Source organism: Equus asinus, chromosome 7 (genome assembly GCF_041296235.1).
Source record: "Equus asinus isolate D_3611 breed Donkey chromosome 7, EquAss-T2T_v2, whole genome shotgun sequence".
Lineage (NCBI taxonomy): Eukaryota > Metazoa > Chordata > Mammalia > Perissodactyla > Equidae > Equus > Equus asinus.
In genome coordinates this window covers 106,814,948-106,839,739 of record NC_091796.1, presented here as the reverse complement: position 1 = coordinate 106,839,739, position 24,792 = coordinate 106,814,948, and the positions used below count along the sequence as shown (strand labels likewise).

The 24,792-nt window shown below is 45.9% G+C and overlaps 1 protein-coding gene across 3 annotated transcripts; it reads right to left on the bottom strand.

Moving 5' to 3' along the window:
* Positions 1–1,498: 1,498 nt before the first annotated feature.
* Positions 1,499–23,523, bottom strand: ZNF839 (zinc finger protein 839). 3 transcript variants are annotated; one of them, XM_044774354.2, is made up of 8 exons: positions 23,156–23,514; positions 17,178–18,062; positions 9,645–9,878; positions 7,095–7,187; positions 6,186–6,335; positions 3,617–3,757; positions 3,334–3,463; positions 1,499–2,522 (listed from the first exon to the last, which is right to left on the bottom strand). In XM_044774354.2, the coding sequence occupies exons 1-8, from the start codon at positions 23,438–23,440 to the stop codon at positions 1,627–1,629; spliced, it is 2,814 nt and encodes a 937-aa protein (XP_044630289.1). In that variant the 5' UTR covers positions 23,441–23,514; the 3' UTR covers positions 1,499–1,626. The 3 variants fall into 3 exon arrangements, with proteins under 3 accessions (XP_044630289.1, XP_070370450.1, XP_044630290.1); XM_044774355.2 differs by having other exon boundaries at positions 2,418–2,685; positions 23,156–23,523; XM_070514349.1 differs by lacking the exon at positions 17,178–18,062 and having other exon boundaries at positions 23,156–23,513.
* Between the last annotated feature and the right edge of the window lie 1,269 nt (positions 23,524–24,792).

Sequence of the window (24,792 nt, the reverse complement as noted above, 5' to 3'; positions counted from 1 at the left end):
ACAGTGGCCACCCCAAGGGAGTCACTCGGGTGGAAATTTGTCCCCGTGCCTGTGCTCTGATGCCTCTTTGCTCGTGCTCCTAATCTGAGTATCTCAAATTATAAATATTATGTAGACAAAAGAAAGTTCTTGATGAGAAAAGGAAATTTCCATTTGTTTTCTACGTAATAAGGTTATGCCTGTCAATGTATTGCTGTGATGTGGGAACTGTGCTATAAATCTGTCTCTATTTGGGGACCCTGCGAACACTGTCCTGGTAGATACAGCACAGGTTCCCCAAGCACAGGTCTGTCAGTCCTCATTGCTGCTGTCAATTCCGTGCCTGGCACCCAGCAGGCCCTCAACAAGCACATGTTGAGTTAATGAGTGTGCTAGCATCAGAGCCACCTGTGTTTTCAACTCTGTACAGTGGACGAGGATACTTTTTTATTCCATCAGTTAAATTCACTATTCATTTATAGTAGCACATACACAATGGTGAAATTAAGATATGTTGGGATATTCGATAGAGTCCTATAAACAGAAAATAAATGCATATTTGACAGGGACTCAGTCTAGACCATTGTCAGATTTGACCCAGCTTGTTGTGTTAGTTGCCCAGTGGGGGCTATGAACGATCCTCAGACAGGAGGCTCTGTCCACATTCCAGGATCCAAGGGTGGGACTCACTCCAAACTCCCAAGAAGTGCCCCCGAGTCCACAGGACGCACCACAGCCTGACCCTCAAGCCTGACTCTCCTAGGCAGAGTTCTTGTTCACTGCTGGCCATTCCATCCTGCCAGGACACCTGGCCTTCTGCTCCCATTGAGCCTGCTTTGAGCTCAAGTGAGAGGACAGGGAAATGCCCCCAGTCATCAAAAGGGCTATAGGAAATGCTGGCCCCCAGGAAGAAAGCCCGCCCCTCCACAGCAGGCCCCAGAAGGAGCACAGCACCAGGGTGGGGTGCAGCCCATGATCCCATCTCTGCCTGCTTGGGGTCTCTCCTGACAGTCTCTGCCAGCAGGGGGAGACGACAGCTGTGCCCTTCTGATGCTCTTGTCTGAGTATAGACAAATGATCCTTCCTTTCCCTCCCCGTAACACAGCCAAGGAAATCATTCAAAAGAGACCTTGATAAGTGACATTATAAGTGAGACATCAAAGGACTGGGGCTCTAACCTCACCTGGGACCTATCTTCATGCCTCACTTCTCTCATCCAAAAAATGCAAGTGGAAACAATTTTCTTTCCTACACCCCAATAAAATGTCCAGAATGGCTAGCATATCTATCTATTTTATTGAGCCCACATATGGTGAAAAAGCAGCATATCACCGAGGAGAGAAGGGCATAGTTTTGGGGAGAAGGAAGCAGGGCAGACAGTCAGGTAATGGTGTAGTGGTATTAACTGCGATGCTCAAAAGCTTCTAAGGGTTAGCTGTATCAGAGGAATTCAATATCCCAGGTAACCTATCTGCCATTATTACGGTGAGTAAGATATAGAAAAAGGTAGACGGTGACGTAGAAAGACATTATTCTTTATAAATAAAACATTCGTGTCAGTATTCACATTAGAAAAATATATTACTTGAAATAGACCTTCTTTGGATAAAATACATACAAATCTAGGACTGCGGTTCTGACTCCACTTCACTGTGATGGCTCTTCCTCCACGGTTTCTAGAGGAACCCCTTCTGGTGGGCCCGTCTGCAGGGCAGGCCCCTCTGCATCAGTCACTATGACAATGTCCTCCACCCCAGACACTATGGAACCTGGATGGGACAAGATAAGCCCGTCGGGAGTCTGAATAAATATCTGCTCCTGTCCCTGAGGCAACAACTCATGGCACCCGCTGGTAATTTCAAAAGCCATGGCTTCACCGACAGCAACAATGCTCTCCAGTTCTCTCTGGTCAGCATGCACCTCGGTCCCGCAAGGGAACTGATCCAAGTCCCCGGCATGGCTTCTGAGACCCCCTACAGTAGACAGCGATCCATCCTGGCTAGCCTGAGGCCCCGGCTCGGACACTACAGTACTGTAGGCACAGTCTATTGGAACAACGTCCATGGACAAAACTTTCTCCAGCGGAGTGGCTGCAACCTCCGTAAGCAGGACCTTGCCGGGACTGGACTGTTGACTATTCAGGTGGGAGTCAGGCATCTCACAGAGGCTTCCTGCCTCAACTCTTCCAGACCCACCAGGCATCACGGATTCCCCTCCTCCAGCAGATATCAAGGTACTACAGTGACCCTGGTTCCTCAGGCTGTCCCCAGCGTTCTGGTCTGAAGAGTGTTCCTGAGCATTCTCTTCGGGGAATGCTGCCACCTGTTCCTGGGTCAGTATCCCAGGCTCTCCTAACTGAGTGCAAAGACCCGGCCCACTCACACCCTGATACAAGAGAGCAGGGTCTGCAGGCCCACTCCTAGCTTCTAGGGCTTTCAGCTGCTGCCCTGCATGGGCTATGCTTCCATGGCTAGGAGAAACTGGCATCGCATGGTTGTCTTCAGAAAGGTGAGAGGCATTCCCATTTACTTGAGAGGCAAGACCTAAACAGTTTGGAAGAACAAGAGGTCACACGTGTGCTGTGTTATGGCCTACTCACCGTACTCACTATCCAAAACAAGCTGTCCAAATTAATTTTCTTCCAAAAAAAAATTTTAAAAACTCTCCTTGGTACTTGGGATTGGTACCTTCCAAGTAGGAATGAAGCTAAAAAAGGAAATATAGACTCGTTAGGCAAGGGGAGCTGTGTTCCAAACAGGTGTCAGGGAGTTTTCCTTGCTCTCATTGAATAAATTTGCCTTCCCCTACAGCAGAATTTAGTAGTATGTTCTAAAATGGAGAATGCCTCCTTAAATTGGAGGCCTTACGATCAGACTGGGTATCAAGCGGCCTTGATAAGATTTGAGAAAGTTGTGTAATTATTCTTAGCATGCCATACGTTCAGTGGCTAGGTGATAGGTTCCGGCTAGAGCCATAATAAAAGCCAGAATGTGTCTTGTTGTCAAATGTTAACTCGCAGCTGGCACTTAGAGCCAAGTCTCATGAAAACCAAGCCAGAGACATGGCGTGTTCTTGGGACCTGTCCCTGCTCTCAGGTCTGCTCAACTTCTCGGGACCCTCCTTGGAGCAATCCATTCACCAGCACGAGGTGGCTCTTCATTTCAATAAGGCACCTGAGAAAGCCTCAAAGACCTCAAGACTCATGGGGAATGAACATGGAATGATGGAACATTGGGAGGTTGGGACAAATCTCTTGAGAAACCAGAGGGCCCTCTTAAATGTGGCCCCAGGGACACCCAATCCTGAAGAGCAGGCCTCTGAGCCACAGGGCACACAGCACGAAGAGCGTTTTACCCTCACTGGCAGCTGGAGCACAAAAGGCCAGGTTCTGCTGGCCTCCACTGTCGGCAAAGGGCTCCACGGTGTCCTGGGGCGGAGTTTCTCTTCTGGTCCTTTTCACTGAGGCTGGCCCCTCTTCTGCAGTCTATGAAGAGAAGACCCCATCAGCTAAGACTAGGAAGAAATAGGCAAACTTGCACCTCTTCTCCCTGAAGGATAGTGTTGTGAATTGAAGTCAAACTGCAATAATTCAACATTGAACAGACAGTACCTGGCACCTCCTTCAAACCATGCCCACCTCACTTTCCCTCTTCTGTCGGCTAGCTTCCTCTAGCTCCTCCCCATCCGTCTCTTGGCTGGTGCACATGGCTGGAATGCAATCTGTGTGTATTTCCTTTTTCCTCAGGAATTCATCTGTAATTCCTAATGACTCAGCAACCTGAGAAGAAAGGGGCCAATAGACAAAAGCTTCACTCAAAACACACACGAGTTAGAAGCATGTCAACACATAAGAATTAAAGGACTGAGTGAATCTATGAAATCACTTTGTACCGTGATGGGCCATCTAAACAATAAGGAAAATGAAGATAAGTACTTGCATAAAGTTAGATGGAATAGCTGATAATAAAATAGATCATTATCAGAACCTGAAGGGTCTCTGTTAGCACAGTTTAGAAGAGGACACTAACAGTGTTTTTTAGGGAGCCAGCCCCATGGCCAAGTGGTTAAGTTCACGTGCTCTGCTTCAGTGGCCCTGGGTTTCACCAGTTCAAATCCTGGGCGAGAACATGGCACCGCTCATCAGGCTATGCTGAGGCAGCATCCCACATGCCACAACTAGAAGGACCTACAACTAAAAATATACAACTATGTGCCGGGGGGCTTTGGGAGAAAAAGGAAAAATAAAATCTTAAAAAAAAAGTTTTAAAAAAATCTGTAACACTCTTTAGTGCCAGCACACACTTAATAATGTTAGTCTGATATCAACGTAACTTTCTTGCCCATTGTTCCTCCTTTTTTGAATTTTCACTGGTACCTTCAGAAAAGTAACCCTGCCTATTCCAGAACCAGATCTCCTTTCCCAGTTGGTGGAAAGGGCAGGGGTGTGAGAGCCTGAGAGCCAGCTGGACCCCGGCTTCTCTGCTCACCACCTGGGTGACCTTGGCAGCCATCTATCTCCCGAGCCTCAGTTTCTTTCTCACATGAGGGAGACCACAGCCACCTTGAAGGGATTTTGTGAAGATGAGATTAGATTCCATGCGAAAGGCCTGTGTAGAGCAGCAGATGTAAAGGTCATAACTGATAGATATCGTCATTTATACAGGACATCATGAAGAGAACACACAGAGCATGGGGGTGGGGCAGGGAAGGAAGGGCAGCAGATCTGGGTTAGAGTACAGAATGGGGGTCAGCAAGTTTGGCGCCTACCAACCTGACAGTGTCCCTTGCAAACTGAGCCACTGTCCTTGCTCCTAAGAGGCTGTGGCACAGCCTGAGCTGCCTACAAAGACAGGTCCCGATGGGCATGCACAGTGTTCATACACATCCAGTCCACTTCATGACAGGATGATGCTCACACTTGTTTAACTTAAAGTTTAAAAAACATACCAGTGACTACTTCCAACTGGGGCATCTATATGAGGCTTAGCAAAAAACCCATTATATTTTTACAACAGGTAATTTAAGAAAATAAAATATAAAAGTTTATTAGGTTATATTAATTATTGAATTCAGATAAAACTAATGATGATGACCCAAAAAACCCCCCAAAAATCAAGAACAAAATATCCCATGTATTGGGGCTGGCCCTGTAGCCAAGTGGTTAAGTTTGCATGCTCTGCTACAGTGGCCAAGGGTTCCCCAGTTCAGATCCTGGGCACAGACCTACACACCACTCACTGAGCCATGCTGTGGCAGCATCCCACATAGAAGAACTAGAATGACGTACAACTAGGATATACAACTATGTACTGGGGCTTTGGAGAGACAAAAAAAATCCCATGTATTATATTATAGTGTGGATTAAGACTTCTTGCTACAGAAGTAACATACTCCGTAAAATGCTAATCTTTCTAATAACAGATAGCCAGATCCATCATCAGTTTAATAAAATGTTAAGAGCAGTTAAAGGCAACACGGTCCAAGTATATGTCTTTGTTGTACGAGTAATTTTTTTAATAAACAAGGTACTATTTAAAACCATGACACTGTGGGAGCCAGGGAGGACAATCCATTCAGTGCTCTCCTTTCACAGAGGAGGAGGCTGAGACCCAGGGGGCACAGGGACTTTACTGGAGTCAGTGAGATGCTCACTGGCCCGGGTGGTGGGGATGAGGACCAGAGTCTCCAGGCTGGGCACAGTGAGAGGCCCCTGAATGACCTGACCATGTGGTGCATGCCATGCCCAGCAAAGGGTTTTATCCAAAATAAGTAAAATCACATCAGTTCAAAACGTATTTTTACCAAGAACTCGATATACCTAAAGGCAATTTGATGATGATATTGAAATGAGAATTTTTTCAAAGCAACCACAAACAATAACTATTGATCCCTGTGTAACCTATCCCCAAAAACCTACGTAAAGAAGAAAACAACACACCCTCTTAACTGTGGTATTAACTGTGACCAACAGTGAGTGGGAGGATTTTGATGTTTCTAATTTTCGTTTGTCTTATCTGCATTTCTGAGTTTCCTAAACAAGCATTTATTGCTTTTATATTAAGAAAAAATTTTTTCACTTGATGAGAAAAAGAGGTAAAAAGAAGTTGACTATGAAGATATCATTACTAAAAAATCCTCCTTTTTAAATGAACAGCCTTCTTTTGGCTAACTCTAAGAGCAAAACTTTTCCCATGTGAGATTATTACCTTATCGTTTTTTATTTCCAGGGACTCCTGAGAACACGGACTAGAACTACGGAGGTAATCTTGACACATTTTCTTCACCATTCTATGTAACTCTTCAAATTCCTTATACACGGCTGGGAAAAAAGGCTTTGCTAGATGACCTGTTTCAACCTGAGTAAAGATAAAGATGACAAAAACGTCTGAACCTGGGGCAATGACAGGGGCACGGAAAGACACTTAAAGGAGAGAGGGATACAAGTTCCTCAAGTCTACAGTGGCCTGTCAAAGTGGCAGATGTTTCCTTCGCTCCCCAGTAAGAGCCTACACGTACACAGCGCTGTGCTCGGGGAGACACCAGAATGGGCCTGGGGAGAAGCAGAGCAGACAACAAACTGCCCCCAGGGTGAGAGCCACCAGAGGACCGTGGCTGGGGGAGCAGGTCAAGAAGGCAGAAAGGCCCTGAGGAAGGGCGTGCTCCCAGGGCCTACAGAAGGGAAGAGGGCCAGGCCTTCACTCTTCTGGGCAGCCGTGCTGGCGCCTGCTGGAAATGGGCACAGGTGGCCTAGGCTGTATGTCAGAACAAGCTCGTCAGGAAGCAGAGCCCAGAGTGGAAGAGGCCAGCGAGGACAGGTGGGCGCCAGGGAGAAAGGTGAAAAGGGCTGTGGGCTGACCGTGGTTTGCTGCTACCACTTTTGCACCTCCCATGCAAAGTTAAATTAAAACAGTGAAGGCAGTCCATGAGCAGCCTGCGTGAGAGCCCTGGCCGTGCAGGCACCGGCCCCTCTGCCAGGCACCCGGGCAGCAGCAGCAGACTCCCTGTCCTGGAGGAAGGAAACGATTCCAAACGACCTGACTCTAAATAGGTATGAAGGATGCCTTTCTAAACAACTTCAGGTCACCCTTCACTTGTTTAGACACACTAAGACTCACCTTCATCAGAAGAAATTCGTACACGGTCACAACCTGAGCCAGGTGAGGCAGAGCCAACTCCACTAGATCGTCCCGGTCACACTGGTGGAGAAACTACCAGAAGAAAGCGTATGACATCTTTGAAAGCCCCACAAGAACTTTCTAGTAGCCAACAAGTCCGTGCAACAAAGAACATAAAAGACAGAAAGTTCCCAAAAATCCCACTGATTAAGGAGCTCTAAACTATATACATTCTGCTTTATTAAATATTTCACTTGTTCACTCATTAGCAAAGTACTACGATCAATTCTGGATTTATAGTCTGACTCCCTGTGACAGCACTGTGTGCAGGGTGCCAGGCCCCGCGTAAGGACACAGCGATGGGGAAATGAGTTCCTTCCTCTCTACGTCTCCCCAACAGTGCCAGAGTCAGAACTGCAGACAAGCCCCGAGGCAGCCTATGGTCAGGAGACCACTGCTAAAGTACATGCAGGAGAAGACAGATGAGGACCCAAGTGACAACAGGGGTGGGTGGGTGTGTGGGGAAGGAGAGATGTAGGGAGGGCACAGTCCTCAGGACATGGGGAGGAGTGAGTAAAGGGGAAAGAGGAGTCATGGATACCTCTGGGCTCCCAGCTGAGCACCCAGGCAGACCCTTGATAAGGTAGGGGTGGTACAGGAAGCCAGCTTGTGGGCTCTGCTAGGACATGGAAGCTGATGGGTTTACAGGACACACAGGTGGGGATGTTTGAAATCAGAGCTCCGAACTCAGGAGAGGTCTGAACAGGAAGTAAAGCTGTGGGAGTCAGCACAGGGAAGATGGTTTGAGAAGCCAGAAGGATGGTTGAGGTCACCCAGGGAGGCAATTAACGTAGGGGGGAAAGCTGAGAAGTCTTAGAGACAGAAAGTCTTATGAGGCTCAGGGAGGTCACAAGCTTTAGGCTTTGGAAGATCAATCAATTAGGAGCTGCAAAGGACTGGAAGGGGGTTCAGAGGAGAGCCACAGACAGTCATAAAACAGTCAGAAAAGCCAAAGGAAAACCTTCTCATTTGGAAGAAAAAATGTTTAATTATGACTTTCAAAAGCCCTTAGAGAAAAATGACCAGCTCGTTTCCAGTACTCCAGGAGCTGTGGGAGGTTGGAATGTGGGATATTATCTCACATGACCTGGCCTAAGTTCTGCACAAGCGTCACGACAGCTGGCAGGGTGTTTCCTCAATTCTCAGCTTCACATTCATGTCCGCCTGGCAGTTCTTTTGCCAACTGGTTTGGCTGTCATCTTTCCCCAGAGCGGGGGCAATGTCTATCTTGTGCACACTGTCCCCTCCACACCCAGGACAGGGCCTGATACCTGATGGGCATCCAGTTAATGTGTAAATTAATGCCCATTTCTGGGGGGATTCTCATCTCTAATTGTTGACAGCAGTCCTCAATTCCCTGTGTGACGGACGTGGCATTGTAAATCAAGTTGATGGTATCATCACGTTAGAGTCGCAGGTGCAGAGAGCTGATGGCGCCTCACTGATCTCAGAAGCCCTATCACATGCTCCTACATAGTAGACAGCAAACATCCTGGATTCGAATTCTGGATCTGCCACCTCTCTGTGGTGGAGTGACCTTGTGCACGTTATATAGCCTCTCTGAGTTTCAGGTTCCTCATCTATTAAGTCGAGATAATCAAGGAATGAAGTGTAAGTGGAACTTAGCACAGAGGCACAGGGGTTAGTGTAGCTGAGTCACCATGCAGAAAGTACTCAATAGATGGTGGCTATTTTGAATGTTAATGAATGAATCAAATCAAGGACGACCTTACCTCCTACTCCTAAAAATCAGTCATCCAGGATTCATCAACAAGCCCCAACGGGAGTAAAGCTAATTCATATCAGGGTTTAAATTTCCTGCTAGAACACGTAACCTTATGAAGCATTCTAGGAAAACCACTTCCCCTCTGAAAACCACTCCTTCCCCTTGTGTGTAGGAGTTTGGAGGCCCTGAGCCCCCTGATGGCCACTCTTTTCAGGACCAGTTGTCTCACTTATCTTGTGCTCGCTCTTGCTATGTTTCACTTATTTTCGTTGTTATTCACCTGGCCATTACCAGGAAAATAAATACATCCTAGCCAAAGACAATTTGGATAAGTTTAGGGTTCCACTTTTCCAAGTCAATTCCATTAAATTCACTAAGCCTACTGTCAATGATTGGAATGGAGACTTCAGGGTTCAAAACCTGAAATGTGCTTTTGTACCTTGAAACTTTTTACCAAAAAAATAGAAAACCATTTCTGTTGTTTTCTAAACTGCTTCCATGAAAACACAGGTTATAATTATTCCAAAGCTTATAAAGGTGAGCAGCTCTGCTATACCTAAGGCCTTCTGGTCATTTCAAACAGGGAAACCTAGGAATTCTTTCAGATAATACTCTCCTTGAATTTATTATATACTTCATCCCATTATATTTCAGGTGAACTATTGAGTCAATCTGGGTATTTGGGTTCAGAAACTTAACAGTGAATTGCCACATATCATGCCAAAGAAACAGGTTTCAAGAACAGGGTTCTAAAAGTGACGCACCTCCTTGAGCCTGGCTCTCCTCCTCGCCGTGCTCTGCACACCTGCTGCACCAGTTCCCGTGCGTGGGTGAGCCGCTCTGCTCTGCTCGGCGACAGCAGTGCTGGACTCTGCAGGGGGGATGGAGTAGCCACTTTTTCTAGGTCCTGGATGTCTCTCTGATCCCACAAGGGCTGAATAATTTCCATTTTCTGGTTCAGACACCAAGGCCTCTTCAACTTCTACAGACTGACCATTCTAGACAGTGTTGCACACCCAAAACAAAAATAAAATAATTATGCTTTATATACCCTAATGAAAACCTTAAGGCAGGAAAATCTCAAGTCAAAAGCAAGGAACTTGCTAAATTATTCTTCTTTCCCTAATGAAGACACATTAACTATAATCAATGCACTTTAAACTTTCCCAACAAAGTACCCCTTTTTTTAATTTAATTTATTTATTTTTTTTTTTTGAGGAAGATTAGCCCTGAGCTAACTGCTGCCAATCCTCCTCGTTTTTGCTGAAGAAGGCTGGCCCTGAGCTAACATCTGTGCCCATCTTCCTCTACTTTATATGTGGGACGCCTACCACAGCATGGTGTGCCATGTGGTGCCATGTCCGCACCCAGGATCTGAACCGGTGAACCCCAGGCCGCCAAAGCGGAACACGTGAACTTACCGGCTGCGCCACCAGGCTGGCCCCAAAGTACCCCTTTAAAACACCAGATGGGGCTGGCCCCGTGGCCGAGTGGTTAAGTTCACGTGCTCTGCTGCAGGTGGCCCAGTGTTTCGTTGGTTCGAATCCTGGGTGTGGACATGGCACTGCTCATCAAACCACGCTGAGGCAGCATCCCACATGCCACAACTAGAAGGACCCACAACCAAGAATATAGAACTATGTACCAGGGGGCTTTGGGGAGAAAAAGGAAAAAATAAAATCTTTAAAAAAAAAAAAACACCACCAGATGAATAAGGCAAGTCAGTAAATCTGGGCTGACAAACCATAACCCTGGGGTGCTGCCCAAAATGAAACAAGAAATTTCTCTGACATCACTGTCATATTAAAAATTGACCTGGGAGTGACATCAGCATCATGGCAGAGTAAGCGCTCCCCTTAGTCTTTCCCCACTAAAACACAAGGAAAATGACATTCATAAACCAACAGAGGACATTCACACAACAGACATCTGAGAGATCCACACAGCCATACTTCTGAAAGTTTGGGTACTGGACCCCCCAAGAGAGAGTTGAAGGAGGTACGTGGATCTCCTCTCCCTCCACAGTGCAGGGATGTTTTTGCTCTGAGTTGCCTCCCAGCCCACAGGAACGCTCCACACTGAGGCAGCTAAGCAATGGCGGGGGCACCCTCACCAAGACGAGTAGCCCAGGCAGGCAGCCAGTGAGTGCAGAGTGCGAGGGCAGCCGGAAGGAAGGTGTCCCCTCGCCCCCATCAGCACAGCCATTCGGCCAGGGCAGGAGATGCCCGCCAGAGTGCCTGCGCCCATGTGTGTAAAGTAGCAGCAACCAGAAGCAGAGAGCCCTATCCGCACAGCTTCCAGGATGGGCACAACTGCCAGGGGGCGTGGGTGTGCTCAGAAAACAGAACTCCTGCCCCCCTCAGTGGTGGCTGGTGGAATTTGCGACCAGATACTACCACTACATAATCTTAAACTACACCTTACAGAACTAGAGAAAGAACAAAGCCCAAAGTCAGCAAAGAAGGGAAAAAATAAAACTTAGAGCAGAAATAACTGAACTAGAAACCAAAAAAACAGTAGAAAGGATCAGTGAAACTAAGAGCTGGTTCTTTCAGAAGATAAACAAAATTGACAGACCCTTAGGCAGACTCATTAAGAAAAAAAAAAGAGAGAAGGCGCAAATAAATAAAATTAGAAATGAAAGAGGAGAAATTACAATGGATACCACAGAAATACAAAAGATTATAAGAGAACACTATGAAAAACTATACGCCAACAAATTGGACAACCTAGAAGAAATGGCTAAGTTCTTAGACTCATACAACCTCCCAAAAATGAATCTAGAAGAAATAGAAAATCTGAATAGACCAATCACAAGTAGAGATTGAAACAGTAATTAAAGACCTCCCAAAATAAAAGTCCAGCACCAGATGGCTTCTTTGGAGAATTCTTTTTTTTTTTCCTATTGAATTAATGATAGGTTACAATCTTGTGAAATTTCAGTTGTACATTATTGTTTGTCAGTCGTGTTGTAGGTGCACCTCTTTGGAGAATTCTACCAAACATTCAAAGAAGATTTAATAACTATCCTTCTCAAACTATTCCAAAAATTGAAGACGATGGAACAATTCCTAACTCATTCTACGAGGCCAACATCACTCTGATACCAAAACCAGACAAGGACAACACAAAGAAGGAAAATTACAGGCCAGTACTGCTGATGAACATAAATGTAAAAATCCTCAACAAAATTTTGGCAAACTGGGGCCGGCCCGGTGATGCAGCAGTTAAGTGCATAAGTTCCACTTCAGCGCCCCAGGGTTTGCCAGTTCGGATCCCAGGTGCGGACATGGCACCACTGCTTGGCGCACCATCCTGTGGTAGGCGTCCCATGTATAAAGTAGAGGAAGATGGGCACGGATGTTAGCTCAGGGCCAGTCTTCCTCAGCGAAAAGAGGAGGATTGGCAGCAGTTAGCTCAGGGCTAATCTTCCTCAAAAAAAAAAAAAAAGAATTAAAAAAAAATTTTGGCAAACTGATACAATATTACATTAAAAGGATCATATACCACAATCAAGTGAGATTTACACCAGGGATGCAGGGATGGTTCAACATCTGCAAATCAATCAGTGTAATACACCACGTTAATAAAATGATAAATAAAAACCACGTGATCATCTCAATAGATGCAGAGAAAACATTTGACAAGATCCAGCATCCATTTATGATAAAAAAATCTCACAATGGGTATAGAAGGAAAGTATCTCAACATAATAAAGGCCATATATGATAAACACAAAGCCAACATCATACTCAGCGGGGAAAAACTGAAAGCCATCCCTCTGAGAACAGGAACAAGACAAGGGTGCTCACTCTCACCACTCTTATTCAACATAGTACTGGAGGTTTTGGCCAGAGCAATTAGGCAAGAAAAAGAAATAAAAGGTATCCAAATTGGCAAAGAAGAAGTGAAACTCATACTGTTTGCAGATGACATGATTTTCTATATAGAAAATCCTAAGGAATCCATTGGAAAACTATTAGAAATAATCAACAACTACCGCAAAGTTGCCAGGTACAAAATCAACTTACAAAAACCAGTTGCATTTCTATACTGTAATAATGAGCTAACAGAAAGAGAACTCAAGAATACAAAACCATTTACAATAGCAAGAAAAAGAATAAAATATCTAGGAATAAATTTAACCAAGGAGGTGAAAGACCTATACAATGAAACTATAAGACATTATTGAAAGAAATCAAGGATGACATAAAAATGGAAAGATATTCCATGTACACGGATTGGAAGAATAAACAGTTAAAATGTCCATATTACCTAAACAATCTACAGGTTCAATGCAATCCTAATCAGAATCCCAATGACATTCTTCATGGAAATAGAACAAAGAATCCTAAAATTCATATGAGGCAACAAAAGACCCCAAATAGCTAAAGCAATCCTGAGAAAAAACGAACAAAGCTGGAAGCATCACAATCCCTCTCTTCAAAATATACTACAAAGCTACAGTAATCAAAACCCCGTGGTCCTGGTACAAAAACAGATGCACAGATCAATAGAACAGAACTGAAAGCCCAGAAATAAAACCACACATCTACAGACTGCTAATCTTCAACAAAGAAGCCAAGAACATACAATGGAGAAAAGAAAATCTCTTCAGTAAATGGTGTTGGGAAAACTGGACAGCCACATGCAAAAGAATGAAAGTAGACCATTATCTTACACCATGCACAAAAATTAACTCAAAATGGATTAAAGACTTGCAGGTAAGATGTGAAGCCATAAAACTTCTGGAAGAAAATACAGGCAACACAATCTTTGACATTGGTCTTAGAGGGATCTTTTTGAATACCATGTCTACTCGGACATGAGAAACAAAAGAAAAAATAAACAAATGGGACTACATCAGACTAAAAAGCTTCTGCAAGGCAAAGGAAACCAGGAACAAAAGGAAAAGACAACCCAGCAATTGGGAGAAAATATTTGCAAATCATATATCCAACAAGGAGCTAATCTCCAAAATATATAAAGAATTCACACAACTCAAACAAAAAAGCAACCAACCCAATCAAATGAGCAGAGGATATGAACAGACATTTTTCCAAAGAAGATATACAGATGGCTAACAGGCACATGAAAAGATATTCAATATCACTAATCATTAGGGAAATGCAAATCAAAACTACAATGAGATATCACCTTACACTCGTTAGAATGGCTATAATTAACAAGACAAAAAAATAAATGTTGGAGAGGATGTGGAGAAAGGGGAACCATCATACACGGCTGGTGGGAATGCAAACTGGTGCAGCCACTGTGGAAAACAGCACGGAGATTTCTCAAAAAATTAAAAATACAAATGCTATATGATCCAGCTATCTCACTACTGCGTATTTATCCAAAGAACTTGAAATCAACAATTCAAAGAGACTCATGCACCCCCATGTTCATTGCAGCACTATTGATAACAGCCAAGATGTGGAAGCAACCCAAGTGCCCATCGACTGATGAATGGATAGAAAAGATGTGGTCTGTATATACAACAGAATACTACTCAGCCATAAAAAAAGACAAAATCGTCCCATTTGCAAAAAGATGGATGGACCTTGAGAGTATTATGTCAAGCAAAACAAGCCAGACAAAGAAAGACAAACACCACATGATTTTACTCATATGTAGAAGATAAACAAATACATGGACAAAGATAACAGATTAGTGGTTACCAGAGGGGGAGGGGGTTGGGGAGCGGGCATAAGGCGTAAAGGGGCACATATATGATGACTGACAAATAATAATGTACAACTTAAATTTCACAGTGTTATAAACCATTATGACCTCAATAAAATAATTAAATATATATATTTCTTAATAAAGATTTTTAAAAATTGACCTGAATTTTGTTAATTCATAACTTTCGAAAAGTTTTATTTTTATTGGATATATTTCAAATACCATAAAATTTACTCTTTGAAAATATACAATTCAGTAGATTTTAGTAGTATATCCAAAAGTTGCGTAACCATCACCACTATCTAATTCCAGAACATTTTCATCACCCCAAAAATAACCCCTGGACCCATTAGCATCACTCATTCCTCCCTCCCACCAGGCCCTAGAAGCCACTAACCTAATTTCTGTCTCCATAGATTTGCACGGCTTTTTGAAGAGAATTCTGAATCTGACATTGTCTAGTTATTTCCTTATTCCCTGCCAATTCTCTCATTTGAAAAGAGGAATAATAAGAAGAAAATAGGAATAAAAATAATAAAACAATAATATAACAATCTCCCAGGACTGTTGGAAGGTTAAATGAACTAATACAAGGAAAACGAGCACAAAACATGTCTTCTTAACTCTTAAAGAATCTTCCCTTCAAATCTTCATTACAATGGAAGCTTCAAGAGGAATGCCAGGTCTATCTGTGGCTTCATACCATGTGGCCCTCTACAGCATACTCAGGAAAGGAGGGGAGAGACACGGATCTGCATGTCCCTCTAACCCAGCGGTCGGAGGGAGCTAGCCCCAGGAACCCACAGCCTCACAGGCAATCTGGACAGCCACCATTCCCAAGGCCAGGTGCCTATAATCAGGAAGTCAAATATTTAGAAGTTGCTTTTGCTCTGGTGTAGGATTTCATTATTGAAAGAAATAGAAAGTGCCAGTTAGCCTGGTCATCCTGACACAGTCGCAAGTGTGCCTCCTGTCCCTTGGAATTACTAAAAATGCCCTTTCACTCTCAAAATGTCCTGGTTTAGACGATAAACTACCTGTCACCCTGGTCCTACTACAACTTAAGAAAAGTAGACAGGTTTCTCAAAAGTTAGGGTTTTACCAGCTGTGAGAGGCGCAGAACCTCCTCTAAGAGGCAGCCGGGTCTAGAGCATGGGCTTTGACATCAGAAGACCTGGGGCTAATTCCCAGCCTGGACGGAGTCCTAGATGTGCCTCAACAGGGATGCTCATCATCCCTTCTGAGCCCCAAGTGTCTCATCTCAAGCAGAAACTCTTGCACCTGCTTTTCAGGGCTCTCACAGGATTGAGGAAATGTATGCGAGGCTCCTGCCCAAAGCAGGCATGCAATAAACGGTGTTACTATTATTGAAGCTAAAGCTACAGAGCGAGATATCTTTGAACCCTCACACAGGGCTGTCCCATGGTTCTAGCACTTGACCTCAGTACAGATCTCCTGGGCCCAGACAGTGTCTGTTCGGGTCCCAAGGAGCTGATCTGTAAGCCAAAGCTGCTGCCAGCCTCACCCCTCCTTCAGGAAGCCCAGTCAGACGGCAGTGAACGAGGTGGCCAGAGCAGGTAGGCACTCGGTTTTCAACACCTTCCAAGTCACTAAAGTCAAAAACTCCCATCAAGTAGTCATATGGATTCCAATGCTGGCTTCTCTATTTAACATTTGAAAAACTACAAATTAACATAACTATAACTACCTAGTCGGAAGCACAGACACAAATAACAGCCAATGAAAGTCAAAGGAAAAGGAAGAAGGGAGGTTGAAGCAAAGTGTGATGAAGGCAACCACAGGGCCTGCCGTGGGTTAAAGTCATCCAGCTGATGTTCTTAAAATAAAATAATTGTACAGGGCACACAAATGCACACGACACATTCAGTAACTTAAAATTTCAGTCAATAAATCTTGACATGGTGATGCAAACTCAAACTGACTTATATCTGCTTTGTTTGATTGCAAGTTTTAGAAGAGGCAAGCGAGGAGGAAGACGCCAAGCAGTGTATTAAAGCTGACACTCCAGGGCCAGCCCTGTGGCTGAGTGGTTAAGTTCGCGCACTCCGTTTCAGTGGCCCAGGGTTTTGCTGGTTCAAATCCTGGGGGCAGACATGCCACTGCTCATCAAGCCATGCTGAGGTGGCATCCCACATGCCACAACTAGAAGGACCCACAACTAAAAATCTACAACTATGTACTGGGGGGCTTTGGGGAGAAAAAGGAAAAATAAGATCTTTAAAAAAAAAAAAATCTGACACTCCAGGAAGCAGCCTTGTGGACCGCTATCCCCCATTTGGACCTTTCCCAAGATCTGCTGCTACCGCAGAATCAACTGAGTGCTCTGCGATTAGTTCTACTGACCAAATCTAAAGAACTGGCAGCTGCCATTGAACACACTCAGTAAAGCATTGTACACCAGACAGAAAACACACATCTCCTCGCTTATCTGGCAGCAGTGCAGACAATGGCAGGGGAGCTTGGATCCCCCATTATAATGATTCTGGTTCTGCTTGAGCCTTTGCCTGAAGCCCCATCAGACACCATAAAGATTAATTTAAGGATGATGGGGCAGGAATAAGGACACTGTCACGAGACAGAAACATTACCTGCAGGCCACCCCGTGCTGACCGGGCCCCTTCCTCACTTAGAAGAGCTGACGTGGACAGCTCCAGGGACGCCAGGCTAGTGGTCCTGCTCTCCTCGCGGCCCTGGATCATGTTCCCATTGGCTTTCTCAGACAGCAACATCTCAGGTTCCAGCTGGCCATGGCCAGGATTGAGTTTAAAATGCCGGGCCAGTCCTCCCTTTCCTATGTATGATTTTTCACATGTCTGACACTTAAAAGTTTTGGGCCTCAGAGAGCAGCTCGACAAGTCAAAGAGCGCCTGCTTTTCCCTCTGGTCTTCATCTTCTTCCACACTCAGTTCTGAATAATCATCAGAATCTGATGGGTGACCGTCAGCCAAATCCTCTGTTTTTATGAATTTATAATCTTTAGCTTTATACTTGGGAGGTCGAGATATCCGTCCAGAACGTGTTTTCACTTTTAAAGATTTTTTTAGTTTCTCAGTGTGTTTTGTATGAAAGTTGGAAATAAATAAATTTGCTGAACTGGTGGAAACAGATGTTATTGCTGGTGGGTCAGAGGCTGAGGAAGGGGCCAACGTGGTGCCCTGTCCACTCAGAGCCTTGGGGGCCATGACTCTCCTCGTAGGGCCTGGCCGGAGGGCGGGGAGTGGTCTCTGTACAAACACCTGAACAGGAGGCTGAGGTGAGTGACTCAGGAAACATGGCTGTGGCCCGGTGCTCAGGAGGGGCTGTGATCTGAGCATCTGAGGACTGGCGATGCTGAGCCCCAAAACGCTGGAGTGCCTTCTGAGTGGCTGGCTCAGCCTGGCTGTCCTGGGCTGGATGGTGGCCAGTGGGGGCATCGGCCTTTCCTGACCTTTTGTTTCTCCAGATGTTACCTTGACACAAATGGCTTCTAATTGCTTAAACACAGAAAGAGAAAAGAAGTATTATGGTATTAACATTTCTGCAATTTTACTCTCATCTTAAATCCACTATCAACATTCTTTTTCTAAATTATAAAATACATCTTACGCACAAAAAAGTCTATACAATGTTCTGTACTGTTTACAGCAGTGTTTCTCAACCTTTCTGACCAGACCACAGTGATGTATTTTATATCACATCCATATGCGAGTGTGGAAACATTTGCATATATAAATAAAATTAAAAGTTCATGAAACTACTAAGCATTCCTACATAAATACCTTCTGGTAATATCTATTCTACATCGCTTTTTAAAAAATACTAGTCACAATCCACTAAATTGATCTCATGACCCATTAAGAAATATCCTTCTTTATAGTTTTACCATATGTATATTTGGAGTTCCCAGTACTCTAAATTGGATTCAATTCAATATGTGGGCCCATTTTTTAATGAAATTCTGGAAGCCAAAAAAGCCATAGAGAACAATGTAACCCAGGTCCCTACCACTCACCTTAAGACATCCACTACCAGGACGCGTGAACCCTCCGCTTTCTCCCAGTGTGCATGCACTTTTCTTTGCCCTATCCTGAATCTGCTGTTTATCGTTCTCACACGTTTTTTATATTACATATGTAGATATCTCTAAAAATATATAGTTCACTTTTGACATGTTCTTAACATTTCTATGAGTGAATATCATCTCCTGCAACTTAGTGGGGCTTTTTTGGGTTTCTTTACTTCCTATCTTGCTTGTGAAATAGATCCATTTTGAGATGTGTAGCTCTCGGGGGCTCATTTTCTCTGCGGTATGAGAACAACATTCTCCTGTTGATGGACAGGTGGTCTCCAAATCTATGCTCTTACGGTCTGCTCTGAACCTTCATGGATGTGTGTATACGTATGTTTCTCCAGGGCACATACCTAAGGGCTGCATATATTGAACAACATTTTTTTTTGACACCTAACCAAATTCTAAATGCATGTGCTTTTTGACCTAGCAATTCCACTTCTTGGAATCCATAAGAAATACAGGCATAGGCACAAAGATGTGTGTCTAGAAGGTTCAAAGCAGCACCATCTGTAACAACAAAGCACCCACCAAACAGGAGGGCTGCTGTCAACAACGTTCCACAAATAGCTACTGAGCAGTGACCATGTGCCAGAGACAATGTCAGAGGTGTTAGGGATACATACAGCTGTCATGGGCTCAGGGAACGGACAAGGTTCTTGCCTTCACAGAGCAGAAATAATGAGCATCTTTCTCCAAGGAAAAAAGAAAGACAAACTTCATTATCCAGAACAGGCTTTCTCAACCTCAGCACAACTGACATTTTGGATTAACAATACTTTATTGTGGCAGCTGTCCTGTGCACTGTAGGATGTTCAACAGCATTCCTGCCTCTACCTACTAGATGCCACTAGCGCCCCCCAAGTTGTGACAATCAAAAATGTCTCCAGACTGCCAAAATCGCTGCCAGCTGAGAACCCCTGATTTGGGGCCACCAACAGGCCCTCTTTAGACTCAACCCTCTACCAAGTGGAAGGCCAATAAAAACCTCCCCCAGGACAGAATGCAAACCCTCCCTGAAATCAAGCTGGAGTCTGTATGAATGTAAATGGAGTCTGCATGTGTGTTACACACCTACTACAAGTAGCAGAGACAATTCAACACATTGCTTTATGAGGAAGTGTACAGGACTGGTGCCAGCGTCCCATGAGTTGCCAATTCCTGGGCTACTTGTGAATCAAATGACAATTAAATTTACTTTGCACATCTTTTAAGAATTGTTTCTGTTTTAGGGGTCTGGCCCAAGGCTGAGTGGTTAAGTTCTTAAACTCCGCTTTGGTGGCCTAGGGTTTCATCGGTTCGGATCCTGGGCACAGAGCTAGCACCGCTCATCAGGCCATGCTGAGGCGGCATCCCACACAGCACAACTAGAAGGACCTGCAACTAGAATATACAACTATGTACTGGGGGGCTTTGGGGAGAAGGAAAAAAAAAAAAAGATTGGCAACAGATGTTAGCTCAGATGCCAATCTTTAAAAAAAAAAAAAGAATTGTATTGGTTTCATTTTACTACCAGTCACTTAGGATGTTTTTCTAAGCTCTTGGGATATTTCCAGATAATGCCATTACACACATGCACACCAAATCCTATTGTTTTAGGATTACCACAGTGGCAAAACTTGTCTAATTTTTTTTTTTTTAAAGATTTTATTTTTTCCTTTTTCTCCCCAAAGCCCCCTGGTACATAGTTGTGTATTCTTCGTTGTGGGTTCTTCTAGTTGTGGCATGTGGGACGCTGCCTCAGCGTGGTCTGATGAGCAGTGCCGTGTCCGCGCCCAGGATTCGAACTAACGAAACACTGCGCCGCCTGCAGCAGAGCGCGCGAACTTAACCACTCAGCCACGGGGCCAGCCCCAGAACTTGTCTAATTTTTTAATCTGCTATCCAGACTAGTTTACCATGCAAGTATTATACTTGATACTTTTTAATATTTATTTTCATTCAGCAAACTTCTACTAAGTATCTCTGTATTATGCTTGATACTTCCACATATGTTTATTTCACTCAGCAAACTTTTACTAAGCATCTCTGGGTGCCAATGTATAAAGGTAAGCCAAGTCCCAGCCTCAGCCTTCAGGAGGAGCGTGGTTTGCCCTGCCCTGCCTCAGTCACCTGCAGACCTGCTGAGTCAGGATCTCCTGCCCCCAAATCTGTACTTCCAAAAGCTCCGCTTGAAGATTCTGAAGGCAGACCAGGTTCCCTAAAGAACGCAGGCAGGAAAACAATGACACCACGGTACAACAGGTGCAATAAGAGAGGCAGGAGGTGTGAACAGCACAGGGATGCTAGGCTTCCCAGAAGAGGTGGTCTCTGTGGGGGGGCCTTGAAAGCTGAGTAGAACTTTTGCCAGGTGGAAAAAGTATTCTAGGTGTAAGGAAAAACATGTGTGAATGCACAGATGCATGAAAAAGGGCACGGTGTGAAGGAGGAGACTGGAAATGTTTCTGTGGGGCAGGAGCAAAGAGGATGTGGAGAGACAGGAGCCAAAATCTGACCGGTGGGAGAGAGTGTCCACTTGGTCTGTCTTCTGATCCACACCACTCTCCACAGAGAACAAGGCCTGGGTTCTCCAAATGCACACCCCACTCTACCCCCTTCTTCTGTATTTTCAACTCTGACCCACCTTTCCAAATCTAGTTCAGAAGCCACCTCTTTAACAAAGTTGTTTCAGATCCCCTCAGCCAGAAATAACCTCTCCCTTTCTCCAAATGCATTTAGCTCTTTATCCGTATCTCTAGTTTTCTGACCTTGACTAGAAGTTCTCTGAGTCATGTTTTGCCTCCTCGGTTAGATCATAACCTCCATAGGGGCAAGGTACCCATCAGGTTTACTTCTATGGCCTCCACGGCACAGCTGGGGCTCAAAGAGTATTAGCTGAATAGACCACAAAATTACATTCTTGTGACTGCAGGTAGAATTTATATCATCTGAAATAGATTAGCTACTGAGTACAATCATGCTGCCTAATTCTGATTAAGATTGCTTTCATTTTAGGGAAAATGTCATTTTTGGACTCTCCTAAGTTGCCACACTAAACCGAAGAAACTGTGGCCACATTCAACAGGCCCTGGAGTGCAGCCACACTTGGAGGACCCTGGTGAAGTGACTCAACCCTACCAAGCCTGTTCCTCATCTGTAAAATGCTGATACAAAGACTTTTGTGTGGCTGCTGGGAACTAAGCAGCCCAGCACACTGCTGGGCATGGAGTGGAGGCTCTGCAAACGGCAGTCACCCCCATCCTTCTGACTTCACAGACTTGAAGTGCACAGTTGTGCATCGCTTATGCAGGAGGCATTTGTTTCTTCAACAGATTATGAGCCAGAAAGTTCATCCAACAAGCCATTCCTCCTGCAAACAAGGAAACCAAAGCCCAAAGAGATTGAGTTACCCAAGGTCACGCCTCTAGGCAGTATGGTGTTTGGGCAGAATCATACTCGTCTTCTCAAACTTTAGTGAGATAACCAACTGGGTACAGCTCTAAGCAGCCAAAATCACTGAGTTAAAAAAACAAAAACAAACAGTGAAAATTGTTGATTCTATTATCTTTCTATTTCTTCTAATGGAAGAAGCATCTCTATGGCAATTTAGGAGAAGCATCATCTCATTTACAACCCAAGTGCTGAAAGAGGATGTGATTTTACAGGTGATGTGAAGGACCTCTGGCTTCAGGTGCTACACTGGACCCTCTGGGCTTGGACGACCATGTTCTAGTTCCAACTTCCCTAGCAGCCAAGAGCTGTGTGACCCGGGAGATAATGCCACCGAGAAAGGATGTTTTGTGGTACACAAAGTGCTTTCACATATTTCATTGATTAAGTGTGTGTCAGGCACTGGGCTGGGCACGGGGGTTACGAATCCACGCACCACCACTTAGGGTGGTAGTCCTGCATCAAACTACTATAATGTACTTAATTCTGTCCTCAGTCCGGGCCGTGGCACTTGCAGCACTTTCCACCTGAAAAGTTCTCTACGTTGGGTCCTTTTAATCCATTCAGGTCTCAGCTCTAGCGTCAGGCCTAAAGAGCACTCCTCTACAGCGGCCCCTTGTCACTGGCAGAACCTGCCTTATGTTCTTGTTCATTGACTGTGTTCAGGTTTGCACCACCTGCACCTAAGGCAGCGCCTGGAACACAGTACGTGCCCAATGAACGCGGGAGGAATGGACAAAAGCCCGTAAGGGGAGCTAGGCGGCACGGAGGAGCCCTGGGCAGGCCTGTGAAGGCAGACAAGGCATCGGGACGTCCGGGGCAGAGGGCCCAGCGTGGGCAACGATTCCTAGAGCGCGGCGAGTCGGAGGAGCTGAAAACGCCGGGGCGGTGACAGGTGGGGGTGCCCTGCCGTCCCTATGGAGCTGAGTGTGGGGACGCCCTGAGTTTCAACGCGGGCGGATCCTGGCCTCTCCCGCCAGGCAGCTCCAAGGCCGAAAAGCTGAAGCGGGGGTGCGGCTCCGGCCTGCCGCCGCGAGGCCTAGGCTCCCGCGGGGCCTCGGTTTCCCCACGCCCCTCCCGGCGCCTCACCTTGGGCGGCAGCAGGCGCTGCGGGCGCGGGGGCCCGGCGCTGGGGCCCCGTTGCAGGGCTGCCTGCTGGGCCGCGTCCCGCAGCCGCCGCGCCGCGTCCTGCAGCACGAAGGGCGGCGGCGGCTCGGCGGGCGGCTGCGCCTTCGTCACCTGCTCCAGCACCCGCCGCAGCTGCTCGGGGCCCAGCGGGGCCACGCGCGCGGCGCTGCCGATCTGGCCCGGGGGAGCCCGGCCGCCGCCGCCGCCCTCGCTGCCGTCCTCAGCCTCCGGCTCCGCGTCCGCCATGGCGGCCGAGACGGGGACTCGAACCCGGGGCGCCGAGCGACGGCGGCTCAAATGTGCGTCACCTGGGAAAGGGGCGGCTACGAGTGCCCCGCAGGCCAAGACACCTCGGAAGGCGACCGCACCTGACCAAGCAGGTCGATGGGCGGGGCCTGAGCTGGCTCCGCCCGTCGCCTCTTAGCCCACGACAGAATCCGCCAGGCGAGAGAATGGGCGTTATTTTCTTATTGCTTGCGGCGGACGCATTTAACTTCCAGATCTCACCTCCTCCAGGAGCTGTCCAGGATCTCCCAGGCGGAGGTCTTCTGGGTTCCAGAGCCCCTGGCCTGATATCATACTATCCAAATATTCTCAACGTCCTGTGCATCAGAATCCCCTGAGGATTCTTTCTGGACGTGTAGGTTCCTGGGCCCCACCTCCAGACCTTCCCGCTTAATAGATCTGGGAGTGGATTCAAAGTGTGCATTTATAACAAGTGTGCTCCCCAGCCCCCAAATTGCTCCCATGTCGACCCCCCACCCCCACCCACTCACCCAGACTAGTCGCACCTTGAGAGTCGAGACGATATTTTACTCATTCAGAGCTCAGCACAGGCCCCCCCCCCCCCCCCCCAGAGTGCACGCTAGGGGAATGAATGGATGGCTGCATATGAATGAATGAACGACCGAATGAGCGATGGAAGGAACCAACCTACCCCTCTTCACATTTCAGTCCCCAGCTCTGCCGCCCCCTCTTTTTCAGCACAACCTTTCCTAATCCCCCCGCCTCTATACTCCCCTCGCTCCGTGTGTCTTGTAGCTGCCGGTGTGTGCACCTGTCTCAGCTCCCCTCCCCAAGGAGGGCAGTAGGGCCACTGGTCAACAAAGACTTATTAAGCGCCTGTTGGGTGACAAGAGATGTCACATATTGAGGTGTATGGGGTACTATTCCGGTTCAAAACTGATTCAACTTGAACTAAAAAGCCTGACTTAAGGCCTATCAAAGATACATTGTACATCTGCTTAACCATCAAAGTAAAGAATGGGCTCTCTCAAAACAAGACTGCATACTTCCCCTCCTGTGCTGTCTTAGTAATGCCCTATTGGTAATACCCAGATTAGTCCCTTTCCTGACATCAGGATCATGTTGACCTGCTAATTTGCAACTGAACACCTCTTTGGAACTTTGATGAAAATGTATCCTGGAATGTTTAATGTGTGTTCTTTGTTCTAAAAAGATATAAGACTGTACTGAAAACCACGCTTCTCCAGAGGCTTTTTAAGGCCTTCCCGGGTTATAATCCTCACTCTGGCTCAAGCAAACTCACCTTATTTCTCTTATCTATAGGATGGTTATTTGCTATTTTGTGTTGACTT